The sequence below is a fragment of the Lycium ferocissimum genome, chromosome 8, assembly GCF_029784015.1.
Source record: "Lycium ferocissimum isolate CSIRO_LF1 chromosome 8, AGI_CSIRO_Lferr_CH_V1, whole genome shotgun sequence".
NCBI lineage: Eukaryota > Viridiplantae > Streptophyta > Magnoliopsida > Solanales > Solanaceae > Lycium > Lycium ferocissimum.
This window is the reverse complement of record NC_081349.1, coordinates 28,876,506-28,891,956: the sequence shown is the minus strand read 5'-3', so window position 1 is coordinate 28,891,956 and position 15,451 is coordinate 28,876,506. Positions and strand designations below refer to the sequence as shown.

At 33.6% G+C, this 15,451-nt stretch overlaps 1 protein-coding gene and 1 long non-coding RNA gene across 2 annotated transcripts; one reads left to right on the top strand and one right to left on the bottom strand.

Moving 5' to 3' along the window:
- Positions 1 to 19: 19 nt before the first annotated feature.
- Positions 20 to 6,984, bottom strand: LOC132066232 (protein root UVB sensitive 3). The gene is made up of 10 exons (XM_059459582.1): positions 6,835 to 6,984; positions 6,381 to 6,444; positions 5,749 to 5,832; positions 4,184 to 4,266; positions 3,972 to 4,101; positions 3,778 to 3,870; positions 3,344 to 3,482; positions 1,519 to 1,559; positions 1,249 to 1,436; positions 20 to 598 (listed from the first exon to the last, which is right to left on the bottom strand). Exons 1-10 carry the CDS (start codon positions 6,982 to 6,984, stop codon positions 500 to 502), a joined length of 1,071 nt encoding a protein of 356 aa, XP_059315565.1. The 3' UTR covers positions 20 to 499.
- A 5,807-nt stretch (positions 6,985 to 12,791) lies between these two features.
- Positions 12,792 to 14,911, top strand: LOC132067846 (uncharacterized). The gene is made up of 3 exons (XR_009417245.1): positions 12,792 to 12,844; positions 14,595 to 14,718; positions 14,838 to 14,911. It is a non-coding gene; the product is annotated as an uncharacterized LOC132067846 (long non-coding RNA).
- The last annotated feature ends 540 nt before the right edge of the window (positions 14,912 to 15,451 follow it).

The window sequence follows — 15,451 nt, the reverse complement described above, 5'->3', positions numbered from 1 at the left end:
TAAAACAGTAACACTAAGATGTATTGAGAGCATTTTATTGCAAATGCCAATTCCTTCTGAATAAACCAAACTCTTCCATTTGTTGGGGCACACCTCAATGGTATCTCCACTCAGGCTTCTCAAATAATGCCATAAAGTACAACTTTGTTCTCAAGAATAGCCAGCACCTTCTTAAAATTACAGTAAACAAGAGTTTCTCCAAGATCTTGGAAACCATGAATCAAATGCTATCCTTTGGACACAGCATGTAAGCCAGGCTAAACTGACTGGTTCTGATATTTGACACATAACTAAATAACTCCTCTTACCAAGTATACTCTTCTCTTTTTAAGGTTTACCTTCTCAATGACCATTGAAGGATCCAAGACATACCGAATGATGACTTGAAATCCCCCCAAGTCGGAACTTGAAAGCACATCTATTTTTAAATAAGCAACTTTTAGTTCCAAAAGTTTCATCTGACCAAAACTAGATGACTTTCAGTCCGTATTAAAGCATTCTAGTCTTGCTTGCCCTCTGAATAATTTACCAGCCAATTTGCTCTCCAAACAACTGATGATGATAGCAGCCGTTCAGTCTTCCATCCTGATGACTGAAGCTGTAACAGAGAATTGTGAAAGAAATAAGATACTTAGCTCAATCTAAAAACACAAAATACAAAGCAAATAGTTAATGGAAAATTGGCATGACAGAATGGGCTTATATGTGGGTGACTGGGCTTATATGTGGGTGACTTCTTGCATCCAAGGGTGTGGCCAAGAAAGTGGGGAAAGGTCTCCCAGAAAAAAAAAAGAGATCTTAGGTTCAAATCCCAGCAGAGGCGAAAAACACTAAGTGATTTCTTCTCATCTGCCTACGTCGTGCCGGGTAGAGTTACTTGGTACCTGTGTTGGTAGGAGGTAGCGCTACCTAGTGGAATAGTCGAGGGGCGTGCAAGCTGACCCAAACATCACCGTCACAAAAAAAAAAAAAAAAAAATGCAGGTGACTTCTTGTTGGCATTTGCACACGTCCTCTTACACCATTCACCAGCTTTCACTTTTCAGATACAATTTTTAGCTTATGGATTTTTTCGCATGACTCATAATGGAACATCAACCTATTCAGGTGGCTTTTACTTCAAATTGTTAATAAGCTGTTTTTGCAAATATTTGATACAGATAGTTTACTTTGCTTCAGTAATTGTAAATGTAGTGAATATATCATGAAATTTCCTCCATAAAAAGAAGCTCCTGATGTAGACAAATACCTTCAAAACAAAGACTTCATAATGTTTATCCATCCATGATTGGCTTTCGGAAGACATGGATCTATCTTGATCACTTAGTTTTGCCATGACAAGAGCATGGATGAACGATTGCAATATATCAGCTGCCGTTGAATCCTTATGAGTGATAATCCTGATAATACCGCTTTTTTGTTGAAGTAAATACTTCTCTAAAAAGACAAGAGAGAAGATATAAGCGAAATTCATAGCTCAAATAGTTTAGCTTGAAAAACGTTTAATATATCTATCAACCTTTCTTGTAATGCGATTTAGCAGATTGTAAGAGGTTGACCCTGTCCATCAAAGACAATTCGTTACTCAACTGCCCAAATATTCAACACACTGCTTTTTAACAATCTAGGAGCAGTAATCCATTAGAAGTGCATTAGAGAGCCACTTCAGAGAAAAATACATTGACCATAAAGTTTGACTATAGGAAGCATACCAAGGTACTATTTAACACAACATGCTATTTGAAGCTGGCTAATTATCATTACAACCTTTTCGCTGTAGCAATATAGTTATACAACTAATACAAGTATTCCATAATGGTTCCCCCCTAAGTTTTTGCATGTCAACATTACACCTTAAAATTTTAGTTATTCTCATAAGATTACATGGTCAAGAATGATTATCATTTAAGCCTCCTATCAAATGCAAAATAAAAGGGATAGGATTTTAGAAAAGATACGACATTAACTTTACGGTAATGATTTTTGTAAATCCAGAAAAAAAGAAGCAAAAAAGGAAATAAAAGAAAAGGATGGATCTGTTCCTTTTCGGAAATTTGGGGATCATGTTGGAGAAACGAATTTTAGAAACAGCATGGCTTCATTAATTGTATTGTCTTTTTGTTTTTCGAATCAAAAGAAGCGAAAAGGAGTGAATTAACATCTAGGTAAAAACGGAAAGACGTCTCTTAGGCTTATAAATAAAGAAGAAGAAAGAAATCATATACACAATGTATAAGATTATCTAATATTTTGCGTTTTAAAGGAAGATTCTTTTGTGAGCTAATTGATCGTTAGTAGTAATGAAAAAATGATAAAAATTTTAGAAGTGTAATTGAGTACCTATTTTCAAAATGCAAATCTTCTCATCAAGTCAAACTGACACACAAAGACTTATGGATTGCTTTTCATTTCTAGTGCTACTTCTTCTATCCTCATACTAGCTGATCAAACAAATTTTTGAATGAAAAGAAAAATTTAGTAATAATAGAAAGGCAACGAGAAAACAAAATAAGAAGAAAACCCGAAGTTAACAACATGCTATTAAACTTGTTTGAAATTCGTTTGTATCCCCCTTTGCTTAATTTGTGGTTAAAATGAAGTTATCAACCAACTATATAACTTTTTTAGAAAGAGAAAGAAATTGGAAGATAACTAAAAAGAAAATTTTATTTTGCTACTTCAAAAATAGAGAGAAACACGTAAACAGTTAAAAAAATATTCACTTTCTAGAGACAGAAAAATCAAATCGTAAAAGGGCAGCCCGGTGCAATAAGCTCCCTATGCGCGGGATCCGGGAAAGTACCGGACCACAAGGGTCTATCGTACGCAGCCTTACAATCAAATTGTGAACTTTTTAATATTCAACAGAAAAACCAAGGCGAAAGTGATTAAGGCATTTGAAGAAAACAGAAAATATACTTTTTTAAATCGACTTGTGAAGATAAGGATTGAAATAAAAATAGCAAAAAGACAACACTCCAATATTCACTCTCTTTTGTGAAATCTAGTTCAGAATCCACTTGTAAAAAGTATCCCATGATGAAACATCTAGTGGATGTTGTCATTTTCCTTTTGTAACAAAATTAGGTTATCCAACTTTTAATATATACAGGAAACATTGAAAGAAAGTCTTGAGGAAAAGAAAAAACATATACGTTTAAATATAAGTTTCTTATCATCTCTAGATTACAACACTCTATACTCTTTCTATATCTTTCGGCCTTTTAGACAATGAGAAGCAAATTTATTTGTTAACAAGTTAAGAAGAAAATTATGTTTCTTCTCTGCTACTACCATGTTCAACAGATATGGGTGCAAATTAGTAATAAGAAACATGAACTCACATAGCAAGGCTGTCAAGCGAAGAAACTCTGATACCTAAATGTACTTGCTTGTATAGAGAGTCACCGCCCTTTAAGCTCCATGAGCTCATCCATAAAGGTAGAACATGCTCCATGGAGGAGACCTGCTTTGGAGAGAGAACTGGAACCAATGCATGAAACATCTAGATAAGCAAACTAATGTTATTAGACATAAAGCTCAGGATTCACATATTTTTTTCTGCATGCATATTCAAAGACTCGTGTGCAACATTCAGCACACAGAGACAGAGGAACTCTAATGATATGATTCTATCGCAAAAGGCAAAAGCAACAGAAAATTTGGGTCATTTTAGCCTCATAATGTCATGAGATATTCCTACTCAGACGATATTCTAGGACACGGATAGAGTTATCCCTTCTGATGACTATGCTAAAATTACGATGTTTCAACTCACCCTGGCCTGTCTTGAGGAAATGTGATAAAACAATGGAGCATCTTTCACAGTTCAGAGTATTCAGCGAAAGACAACAGACAGCCTTGTAGTTTGCTGCCAGATGCATGGAGTTAGTATGCGTTGCATTTTAGAAAGCTTCAGCTTTCCATTTTACAACTCATGGAAACAGGGAATCAAAGCAAAGCATAACTGACCATACATATGGAACATAGTAAGAGACAAAAAGGATATCCAAATGGCAAATGAGTGGCCAATTGTGATGCGTGCAAGAAACATTCCTAAAGCCATCCCAATCATCGTAGCAAGAGTTTCTTGGCTTCCTTCCTATCAGAAACAGGAAAATTGGATATCAAAACTGAGTAAAAGATTTGCAGCTCTTGTGCCAGCTTAATATCTATCACAATACCTTTGCAGCTATATCTGCCGCATTGTTTTCAAGGGCAAAGTGCTGCGTCAAAGCTGCTCTAGTGGCTCCACTAGCAACACCAGCTAAATGAGTACAAATAGATGAGATTTAGAGAATCATTCCCATCGGTGCAGCATATTTGGCCTCATTAACAAGAAAAATTAAATCTTAAAGGCCAGCCACCAAGGTTAAGAACATGCTTCAGACTTCTTAAAATTGTTGCCAGAAAATTACCAGCATCTAAAATGGGGATGAATTTCATGAAAACCTGTAGATCATAAAGCTACTGCAATTGAAATCTCATAATATTCTAGTCAGACGGACAAACAATGAAAGCATTCAAGAAGAAGAAAGTAAACATTACAACACCAGAGCAATAAGTAATTATTAAGTAACCTAAACCTTAAAAGTATTCAGCAGGTAGAACAGTTAGGAAGCTTAAGGCCATAAGATTTACAAACTTCTGACGCAAAGTTGAAGACCAATAGACCATACGATATATGTGCAAGAGATCGGGAAAGGGCGTTAAACATTTTTCATTTGCGAAGTCGTGACTGACATGCAGAGTTTGATACTTAACCTGCTATCTATCAGCTGCATTATGCAAGCTCTATTTTAGCACTACTTGGAAGCTGGAAGTCAACAGGGGACGGGAAGTGACTCCACAAGCAATTTGTGGACTAGTTTTGTTTTGAAAACTGGTAAGTTACTATGCACTGCAATTTGTATATTTTACTCGTAAGGACTCTCCAACCTATATAGATGAGTGTGTACTGTTCACAGAATGGAACTCTTGCACATGGGATTTGTCCTCCCTGTCAGTAAGATCAATCTACTTATTCAACAAGGAAAAGGAGTTTACAATCTTCAGTAATTGAAGCCACGCGTGAAGGTGAAAAGTTCGCTCATGATGACGAGGAACCAGGAAACTGATCAGTAGCTGATTCTAATTTCCATTACCTAGGTGAAAGAAATAGTACAATGATCTTTTAAATGATTTAGGCACTTTAAAAGAGATATGGTCGTGATACAGGAGATTATGAACCTCTCCCAAAATGTTGGATTCACATGCTGCTATAGACTAGGTTTTTTGGAAAAAAGAAAGTCTGATAGCTTCATATCTATTTTGTATGACTCTTGGAGAAAGAGAGTAGACTAGTTTTTAGGAAAAGAAAGTGTGATACCTTTATATCTATTTTGTGTGACTCTTGGAATAAGGGACTCAACAATTGCAGTAAGAGCAGCTAAACAAAATAGTATCTTTTCAAAACTTTTGTATCATTTTAAATATATACTATAAGATTCACCCATGTAATAAATCTAGACACGACAGATCAAGACAGTAAAGGAAAGCATCTTTACATTGAATTACAAAGCACATTAGTACTGTCGGCAAGGTGAAGGATCTGATACATCAGACAATTCATGCTAACAGCCCCAACACAAGAAAAACAAGAGACATTAGACAAACAAGTCGAGTGCTAGACACAGGCAGACTCTGCACTTCTTTAATTAGAAGATAAGTGAATGATATTGGCATTTCAAAGAGCAGATATTTCACTTACTGAATGACCTTGATAAACTCCCTATGCAGACGATGAACACAAAGGCTGATGGAAATAAAGGAGACACAAGATCCATCAACATTCCTGCAAGAAATGCAAATGATTTTATCGTCATTGGACCCGTTTCAGGAATGACAACGAATGCACAAAGCAGTGTCTCAAACCTTCCAGAAACTGTTTCTTAATATCAAATACACTTTTGCTGCATTTCTAAACTTAGAATAACCAGTGCCTTGTTACTTATACTCTTTGTGACCTCTAGCCTAATTTATATGACACTCTTTCCCTTTCAGAATGTCTTAAAATGTTTTGCACCATTCCATTTCTACACAACTTTTAACATTCAACAATTCAAATTCACTAAACTATTCAAATAAATTTTGATGTGATATTTTCTCTATCGAACGAACTCTTCTACCATTACTTTACTATGTTCTTCTACTGTCACTAAAACCAAATGCAAGTCAAAGAACATGGTAAACACCATGGCCATGGCCAGTCAAACACCATCATATAATAATGGGATAGACCAACATGGGATAGACCAACATAGGAAGTATTTCTTTCATGTAATTAGATACGAAGCACAAAAATGACTAGAGTTAACACAACATACAGGTGAAAGAGCATACCGAGATCATTCATGAGATCTGCCACCAAACGCCACATTTTAGCATTACTGTCTAAATTAGAACCCTGAAAAGAAAGCAACCACGAGAGTCATTTTCCAATAAGTATTTATGATTCAATAATCATTAAAAGTAGGCTTGGTGTAGGAGGCAGGTCAAAGAAAAATGTCCCAAGGAATGTTCTATTTCGCCCCATACTATGCTGCCATGGTAACTATCTTAGTGGAAAGAAATCATCATTTTCTTTAAGGAAAGGAGCATTTGTCTGGCATATGTTTCAAGTAGAAACAGTGAATGAAACTGTTACAAATGCAAGTCTGATGAGAAGTCATTTATCCTTTAAGAAATGAGATGCTTCTGTGGCTTCAGTTTATAAAAGGAATCAAGACATGCATTGTTTGATACCACAGGACCAATACGATACTGGAAAACTAAGCCAGAAGGGAAAGAAAGAAACCTGGTAACAAGTGAACAAGACACCTCCAAGCATTCCAGTTAAATCTCGCGCAGAGCCGGGGAGAAAAATATTCTTGATGATTAAGTAATGTTTAGTTACAGGTAATGGCAATTTTTCTATTATATATAAGTGACTCAGAGGGATCGACATCGCAGTACCTATTTGTACCCAAAACTTTATAAATTATATACGCAATGAATGATTGCACTAAAAGATATGTAACTTATATACTTTAACTAACTGTTTTTTTATCCCACGTAGATATATGTCATAGTATTTAATATTTATTCTCTTCTCATATATAGATGTATGCATTTCAATTTTAATTCTCCGACACATTTATTTTTTTCGTGCACTTTTACTTGTTCTCTTTTGACTTTTACGTTCTTGTTGAATATTTTTTCCCTTCTTATATATAGACGCATACAGTTCAATTTTAATTCTCTTACATAAATTTCATTTCCTCCGTGCACTTTTACTTATTTACTTTTGACTTTTCACGTTCTTTAAGAATTAATAAATCTCATATGGACATATGTCATAGTACTGAATATTTATTCTCTTCTCATATATACACGTATGCACTTCAGTTTTAATTCTCCGATACATATTTATTTCTTCCGTGCACTTTTACTTGTTCACTTTTGACTTTTCATGTTCTTTCTGAATATTTACATATATCATGATACTTAATATTAATTCCTTTCTCATGTGTAGACGTGTGCATTTCAATTTTAATTCTCCGGCACATTTATTTTCTCCGTACACTTTTACTTATTTATTTTTAACTATTTACGTTCTTGCTAAATATTTATTCATTTCTCATGTATAAATGTATGCAGTTCAATTTTAATTCTCCTACACAAATTTATTTCCTCCGTGCACTTTTACTTGTTCACTTTTGACTTTTCACGTTCTTTAAGAATTAATAAATCCACGTGGACATATGTCATAGTACTAAATATTTATTCTCTTCTCATGTATACACATATGCACTTCAATTTTAATTCTCCAACACATATTTATTTCCTCTGTGCATTTTTACTTGTTTCATGTATACACATATGCACTTTAATTTTAATTCTCCAATACATATTGATTTCATCCGTGCATTTTTACTTATTCACTTTTGACTCTTCACGTTTTTGCTAAATATTTATTCTCTTCTCATATATACATGTATGCACTTCAATTTTAATTCTTCGACACATATTTATTTCCTCCGTGTACTTTTAATTGTTCCCTTTTGACTTTTCATGTTCTTTAAGAATAAATGATGTACTCCCTCCGTCGGATATTGCTTGGTCACATTACTTGACTTTTCACATTCTTTAAGAATTAATAAATGAAATACTCCATTCTTCTCATATTATTTGGCCACATTGCTATATTTAATTTTTCACTTTCTTTAAGAATTAATAAATGAAGTACTCTCTTCGTCCAAGTGAAGTACTCTCTTTGTCCCATATTACTTGGTTGTAGACTTTAACCAACTATTGTTTTATCCCACGTAGACATATGTCATAGCAGTAAATATTTATTCTCTTCTAACGTATGCACTTCAATTTTGCTTCTCCGACACATTTATTTTCTCCGTGCACTTTAACTTGTTCGCTTTTGACTTTTCATGTTCTTTAAGAATTAATAAATGAACCACTTCTCCATCCCATATTACTTGGCCATATTACCAAAAATTTCTAATATATATGTGTCCAAGAGGGGCAAACACAGCACAATTAATAAGAGGAAAAGAAAAAAAATACGGAGACCCACTAAGGAAAACCGCGGTATTCTTTGCAAAATATACATACCATAAAGACTAACTAAATTACTCATATTGGATCCCGTGCATCTCATATATATATATATATAAACGGTTGACTTTTGACTTGGTCGTAAATATGTAACGTACTCTATATAGTTCCTAAACTAGCATATATCTAATAGCTGTATGATGCAATGAGTTAAATGCCTACACTCTGTCTATATGCTTTGTAAATGTGTATCATATATTCTGTACACCCATAACATTCATATGGAAGTGTCAAAATACATATATTTGCGTAATTGCTGAAAGTATAATATATTGTTTGGTTTATACATATAAATCTTTTTGCTTCGTCTTTGGGTAACTTTTCTACTATACAGAAGCACGGGTTTGGTAGGCAGGATCGTTGACATGCCTGAAGCACGGATTTGGTAGGCAGGATCGTTGACATGCCTCAAGAATATTTTGATCCTTTCATGTTTTGTTTATTCAACGTGGCTTCTAATCCTATAGCCAACGCATACATAATCATAAATTCAGCCACCGCAACAGCTGCTATCTAGAATTTTCTGTCTACCATTGTCTTCTACTTCTCTCTTTCGCTGTTCTTCCCTTTCAATCTTAGTTTGGTTGCATTCTTCCACTCAATTTTTCTGCTTCACTTTATTATTTTAGTCTAATTTGGTTTCTGTCTGTCAACTTCTATTTTTTTAGAGATATGGTAGTAACAATATGCCGATGTCGAAAGCAAGGGCGGTGGAGTCATGGATGATTGTGAAAGGTTATACTCAATAAGTAGCTTCCAACAGGTAATGTTTTGTACTCCATACGTAGAACTGTGTAGCAGGCTACTTCAATTCTGTTTAATCTACGGTCTGTGCTTATTTTTTGGTTCTGGTGCGTGTTTGCCACTTCCTTATTTTGTTCTTGATAAGGAATTTAATGGATGTGTTAGTAAGAGTTGTTCAATCTGATAGGTGAAATGAACTCATTTGTGATATGTTTGTTAGATTGCGTATGATGGTATTTTCATCTTCGAGAATGCTTTTAGATTGCGTATGATGGTATTTTCATCTTCGAGAATGCTTGCTCATCTTTTTGACAGCTCATTCGTAGAGGAAATAAGAGAGAACTGCTAAAATATATTCTAATAATTCATATCTTTAATAGAGGAAATGTGTAATTTTCTGGACAATTATTGTATATAGTAAAGTGATAACTATATTCATGCCACCTCTCCATCATATAGTTGTTTGTTATAAACTTCCGAAGCAGAGTTGTACCATTGTATAAAAGGGGTGAAACCAGAAATTAACATGTCAACAAATTGCCACTTATGCTTAGAAGAAGGAGGCATATCTTATAACATCAGTAAAGCATTTTCTTTTTGTAGTTATGGTGAAGAATACTTTGGCAATATTATTACAAGGTTAAGCTTGAGTTTGTCTAAAGAGTTTTGTATAGTATGCTTTTCGCTACTGCAGGTTGGAGGTTGCTCATTTAGTCATATTATTCGATATACTGACTTTTTCTTTTCAGCTCACAACTTTTCTATACAGAGTATTTGTTGATGTCACCCATAAGATGAAAAACGAAGACAGAATAATACAACCTTTCATCTCTCTGTTCCGAGGGATAGATGTGTGGTAATCCATTTGACAACTTATCAGTTCTCTCAAAGTTATTATAATGCTGGTAAATGTAATAGCTCTGAGAGAAGTTCTTGCACCTAACTGTGTTGTATTAGGATCACTGGGATCTGATACAACCAAATCAAAGTCATAATTTTAGAGTCTCGCACTAATCTGATAATCTTCAGGTTAGCTGTTCTTCATCCTTTTAGCAACATCTTCTGAAACATGCTTTCCTTTTTTTTCCCGTTAAATCTTTTTAAATTTAGGATTTCATGGTTTCTGAGTTTGAAATTAGTCCTCAAAGGGATTTCTGGGAGAAAATCCTCAAACTGCAAACTGTGAGCATTCTTGGAGTTTCGGACGGCGGAATGGGAATATACTGAGGTATAACCCCTTGAATTTCTATCTTTTATATAAAGGATTTTGGTATTTTTGGTTCCACCATTTTAATTTATTGTTAAGTCGAGGGCCGATTATCCTGTAATTTAGAAATATAACCTCCTTGAAATTTTTATTTTGTTTTTGAGGTCGGTATGACACGTGGAAATTTTATAATGCTGATCGAAAATTTTTGAGGTATAACCCCTTTGAAATTTACCTAGGTGTGCTCTTTTTTCCTCTTGTTCTCTGACTTTGTTCTTTTTCTTCATTTAGGGGTTATATGGTAGCTGGTTAGAGTTATGCAGATATTGATAATATCGAATATCGAAATTAGTTATAGAGAATCTATACTGATCATAGTAGGAAACGACCGTATCTCGGGATTAGTTTTAATTTTAGTAAAAAAACGTAAAAAGCGCCTATTTTGTTCACCGTATGCTTCTTGATGCTCATCTATGATTTAATTTTTTCACTTACATCTATTATCCGATTTTGCATTACTTGCTTCAGCCGTTTGATACTTTCAAAAAAAAAAAAAAAAAAAAAAAAAAAAAAAAAAAGAGAGAGAGAGAGAGAGAGAGAGAGAATGTTAAGCTGCTCAATGGGCTGATGCTATCTGTTCAGATATGAACCTTTTGAGTTTTTGTGTAAACTGAATTTCATGGCTGTTGAAGGAAATTTCAATTGGTGTTAAAACTTACAAGTTCAGGTATACTCCTCTTAAATTTTTGCCTGAATCTTCTGTTTCTTTTTCCCTATCATCTTCTGTTCTCTCTCTCTCTCTTTTTTTTTTTTTTTTTTTTTTTGCTTTTCAATTTCTCTTCAGATTTTTCATTTTTGTGGCTGAATTTCATGACTTTTGAAGGAAAGACTAAACTTTTAGGTGAAACTGATTCTTGTTGTAATCCTATCTGACATATGAAGAAACAAAAGGGGTTATCAAGATGTTTTGGAGAGTATTTTTCAGATATAATTCTGAGTTTTTGTTGTGGATCAGTATTTAAAATCTCCTTATGATTTGTGATTCAGTTTAGCTAATAACTTTCAGTATTTAAAATCTCCTTATGATTTGTGATTCAGTTTAGCTAATAACTTTTGTGTGTGTTTTTTTTTGTGTGTGTTTTTTCTTTCATTTCCTCCGTAGCTCTCCCTCTTTGGAGAAGCTGGAATTAAGCAATACATAACTCAACTGCCAGGGGCGGAGCCAGGAATTTCACGAAGGGTGTTCAAGTATTGAATAAGTAGATTTTTTTTCTTTTTGTGAATGGGTGCACGGAAAATTTAAAATCAAACTACACAATATTAGTAATTGATTTTTTAATGAATGGATGCACCAAAATTTTTTAAATCAAAAAACGCAATATTTAGCTTTAACGGGTTCATATCTAATTTAGTATGAAGTGAACGGACAAAGCAAAAGAAATAAGAGAAAAGAGAATTCAGCTCAGAATGAAACCACTTTTAGGCTTCAAACTTTCACCGGCCTCTGACAACGACAATGATAGCTACAAGACACAAGAATGAGGAGCAGAATCAGTTTTATTTTTATTTTTAATTTCTCTGTGGAGCCTTTCGCTTTCTATTTTGGCAGAGTTATAGAGAGTTTTTAACATTTGCTTATTAACTTTCAATAAAACAAATACTTTTAAGTTTTATTTAAAAAAGTTAATGAAAAGAAAAAGAAAGCAAAGACTAATTGGTTGGGAATCCAACGGGTACTGATACGAAAAGAAAGTCAAAGATAAAATAACAGATTTATTAATTGTTATGGTGCAAATTACTTACTTGTAATAGAAAATAGATATAGAAAGTAATTAATTATCCTTATATTAAGGGATCAATATTTATCTTTATCAGTATATTCCTTTTTTACTCTATTCTTATTAATGAGCAATAAAATAGGAAAGGTTGGATTAGTGTTGCTCTTTTAAAGATGTAAAAAAGAAAATAGCAGCCGCGCTTGCAGCTACTGGATTCGAACCTTCGCGCCCAGTTGGGGCATTATTTTTCTTGAACGCCCATTCGCCGCTGGACTACCTCGTTTAGTTGCTTCAAGGTTGTTCAAAACATTATATATTATAATATACAGTAGCATTTTACCTATATACAAAGCGTAATTTTTGAACGAAGGGTGTTCGCCTGACCACTCTTACTAGGCTGTAACTCCGCCCCTGAACTTTACTAGAGGAAAGTACTTGACTATGTTGAAGTTTCAACTTTGGGCGAGGTAAAACAATTATGCGTTCTTCTAAAACATTATTCTTCTCTTAACTTCTCTTAGCTGATCTTAATCGTTTTGTTATTTTAGTTTTTTGGGATGTTTGATCAAAGAATTGTCAATTTTAGTGTATTATATTGTTGTTCAAGGATCTTTTTTCCCTATTGTTTTCGTTTTTTAGTGCATGATGCATCTGAATTGTAGAGTCGAACGAAACTAATAACATAGCATATGTATTTCACCGTACACTTGATTTGGTGCATTATATTCTATCAATAAACAGCTTCTCTACCCGCAAAGGTAGAGGTAAAATCTGCGTACATTCTACCCTCGCCAAACTCCACTTGTGGAATTAAACTGGGTATGTTCTGTTGTTGTATATTCTATAAATAATGCATCTTTCTGGATATTCTGAAAAACGGTATACTCATAGATAATATGGTACTTTTCTCTAAAAGAAAATTGAAATTTCGTACAATCTGCGGTCCATGTAATAAGCTTTTTTATTTATTTCCTTGCTTAGGTTGATTAGTGGTGAGTATTCTTGATATAAAATGTTATTATTTGAACCTTGTGGTCTTAGTTAGACTTCATTTCTTGCTTTTCTATATCATCAAGTGGTTGCTCCGAAGACCCAATTTAGAATGGTCTGTCCTAAATATTTTAGGTTTCTAACAATTGGCCTATAGTTCTACGAGAATCTATGCCCTTCAATAATCAACATCATCTTTGTTTTTAACATGACATTGATATGGTACAACTTCAAGCTTATATTCCTTACTAAAAACAAGCTTAGATAATCCATGCATTGATTCCTATCTTTCTTTACATGGTTGCTGTAGTCCTAAAATAGAAGAAAAGAGCAATATTGAGAAGGTACCATCAAGAGAAGCTTCTATTACTTGCCACTTATAGACAGTTGATAAATGAAAAAAGAGAAACTTTTGGAGGGAGATGATGTTGATCTAACAGCAGAGTTAAATTTCTCCGATACGATGAATAATTCAATGCGAGCTCGCATTAGTCCCAGGTGTTGTACAGAGAGCTTATAAATATATCATAATTCAATTAATCAAACGGGCGCTTAATTTGATAAATTCTGTTTAAATCTTTTTCATGTCCTTTTGTATTATAACATCTTTGTGCCGTTGGATTGAACAACAAAACTCCTATCCAGTGACTTGTGCTTGAATAACCAAATAGCTACATTTGTGTTTTTGGTTCATTGGTTCTGCATTTTTCTGTAATGACATGAAATCTATAGATAGCATGTTCACTCAATTAACATATATTAAGAGAATTCTTCTATATTGCTAATCAACAAAACTCATACTAATTTATAGCTGTATCTTAGAAGTATGTGGTTTGCTTAGAAGTATGTGGTTTCTGTAATGACATGAAATCTATAGATAGCATGTTCACTCAATTAACATATATTAAGAGAATTCTTCTATATTGCTAATCAACAAAACTCATACTAATTTATAGCTGTATCTTAGAAGTATGTGGTTTGCTTAGAAGTATGTGGTTTCCTTAACAGTTTATATATATGAACTTTTGCTTAAGCCTGAATTATAAGGAAATAATAAACATACAGCAGCACATTCAATGTTGCTGATTTTATTATAATTTAGCCAATGAATCTTAAGAAAAAATAACAAATAAAATTACATATAGCAATCAATCTGGTCAGCCTAGGATCTGTTGCCATTTGAGACCATTTATATATATTTTTTTGGGTATCTTTCTTCTTTTACAGTGTCAAGCTGGAGTAGATATATCAACACGGACGGAGAGTAAGGCTAGCAACGAATACAAACTCTCTGGAGCTTGTCTTAAGTGCTGTATTGGAGATTGATGCATTTAGTAATTGCATTTTGCAGGTTAAAATGACCATAACATAATGTAAGGCGTTGGGTGCTTTGTTTCTATTATTAGTATACATTTCCTTAGAAGGAAATTTCCACTCTATAAAGCTATACTCTGGAATTATATTGCTTAGTCATCTTTGAAGACCAAAACAATTCAATGACTCGCCGTGATTTTAATGAATTATTTGGTTACGTAGCATCAATATATTTAATGAATCATTATGTTGGGCCCGTACGCAGCACGGGCAACACCTATCTAGTAATAAGTAATAGCGTAGTGAAAAAATGTACTATACTTTTCTTTAAAGAGTTGAATGATTATGCAATGCACTAGGTGAATCTTAAATTTGGATTATAATTAAGTTTGTAAGTTTAATCATGTCAAGTCTCTACATTATATCTACCTGCGGTATATGGTTGAAACTTCCAAATACTAATAAATTCCTAATATGGTAGCTATGATTTTACAAACATATAAGTGAAGGTAGTCCTATCTCTATTATAACAAATGAGAACAAAAAAATATGGACTGTAAACATGTATTTCAGGGTCTACAATTTCAAAAGTTAACATTGTTTTCTTTTCAAATTGTGCTATGCGGATCACCATACAATACGAAATAACCTTGTAATTCCATTTAACTATTGCTAAGTCCTTCACTCTGAGAAACTAATAATGTCAATAATATTGTTTGAAGTTTGAAATTTATAGGAGAAAGAAAGAGACATAGTACATGAGATAAAGA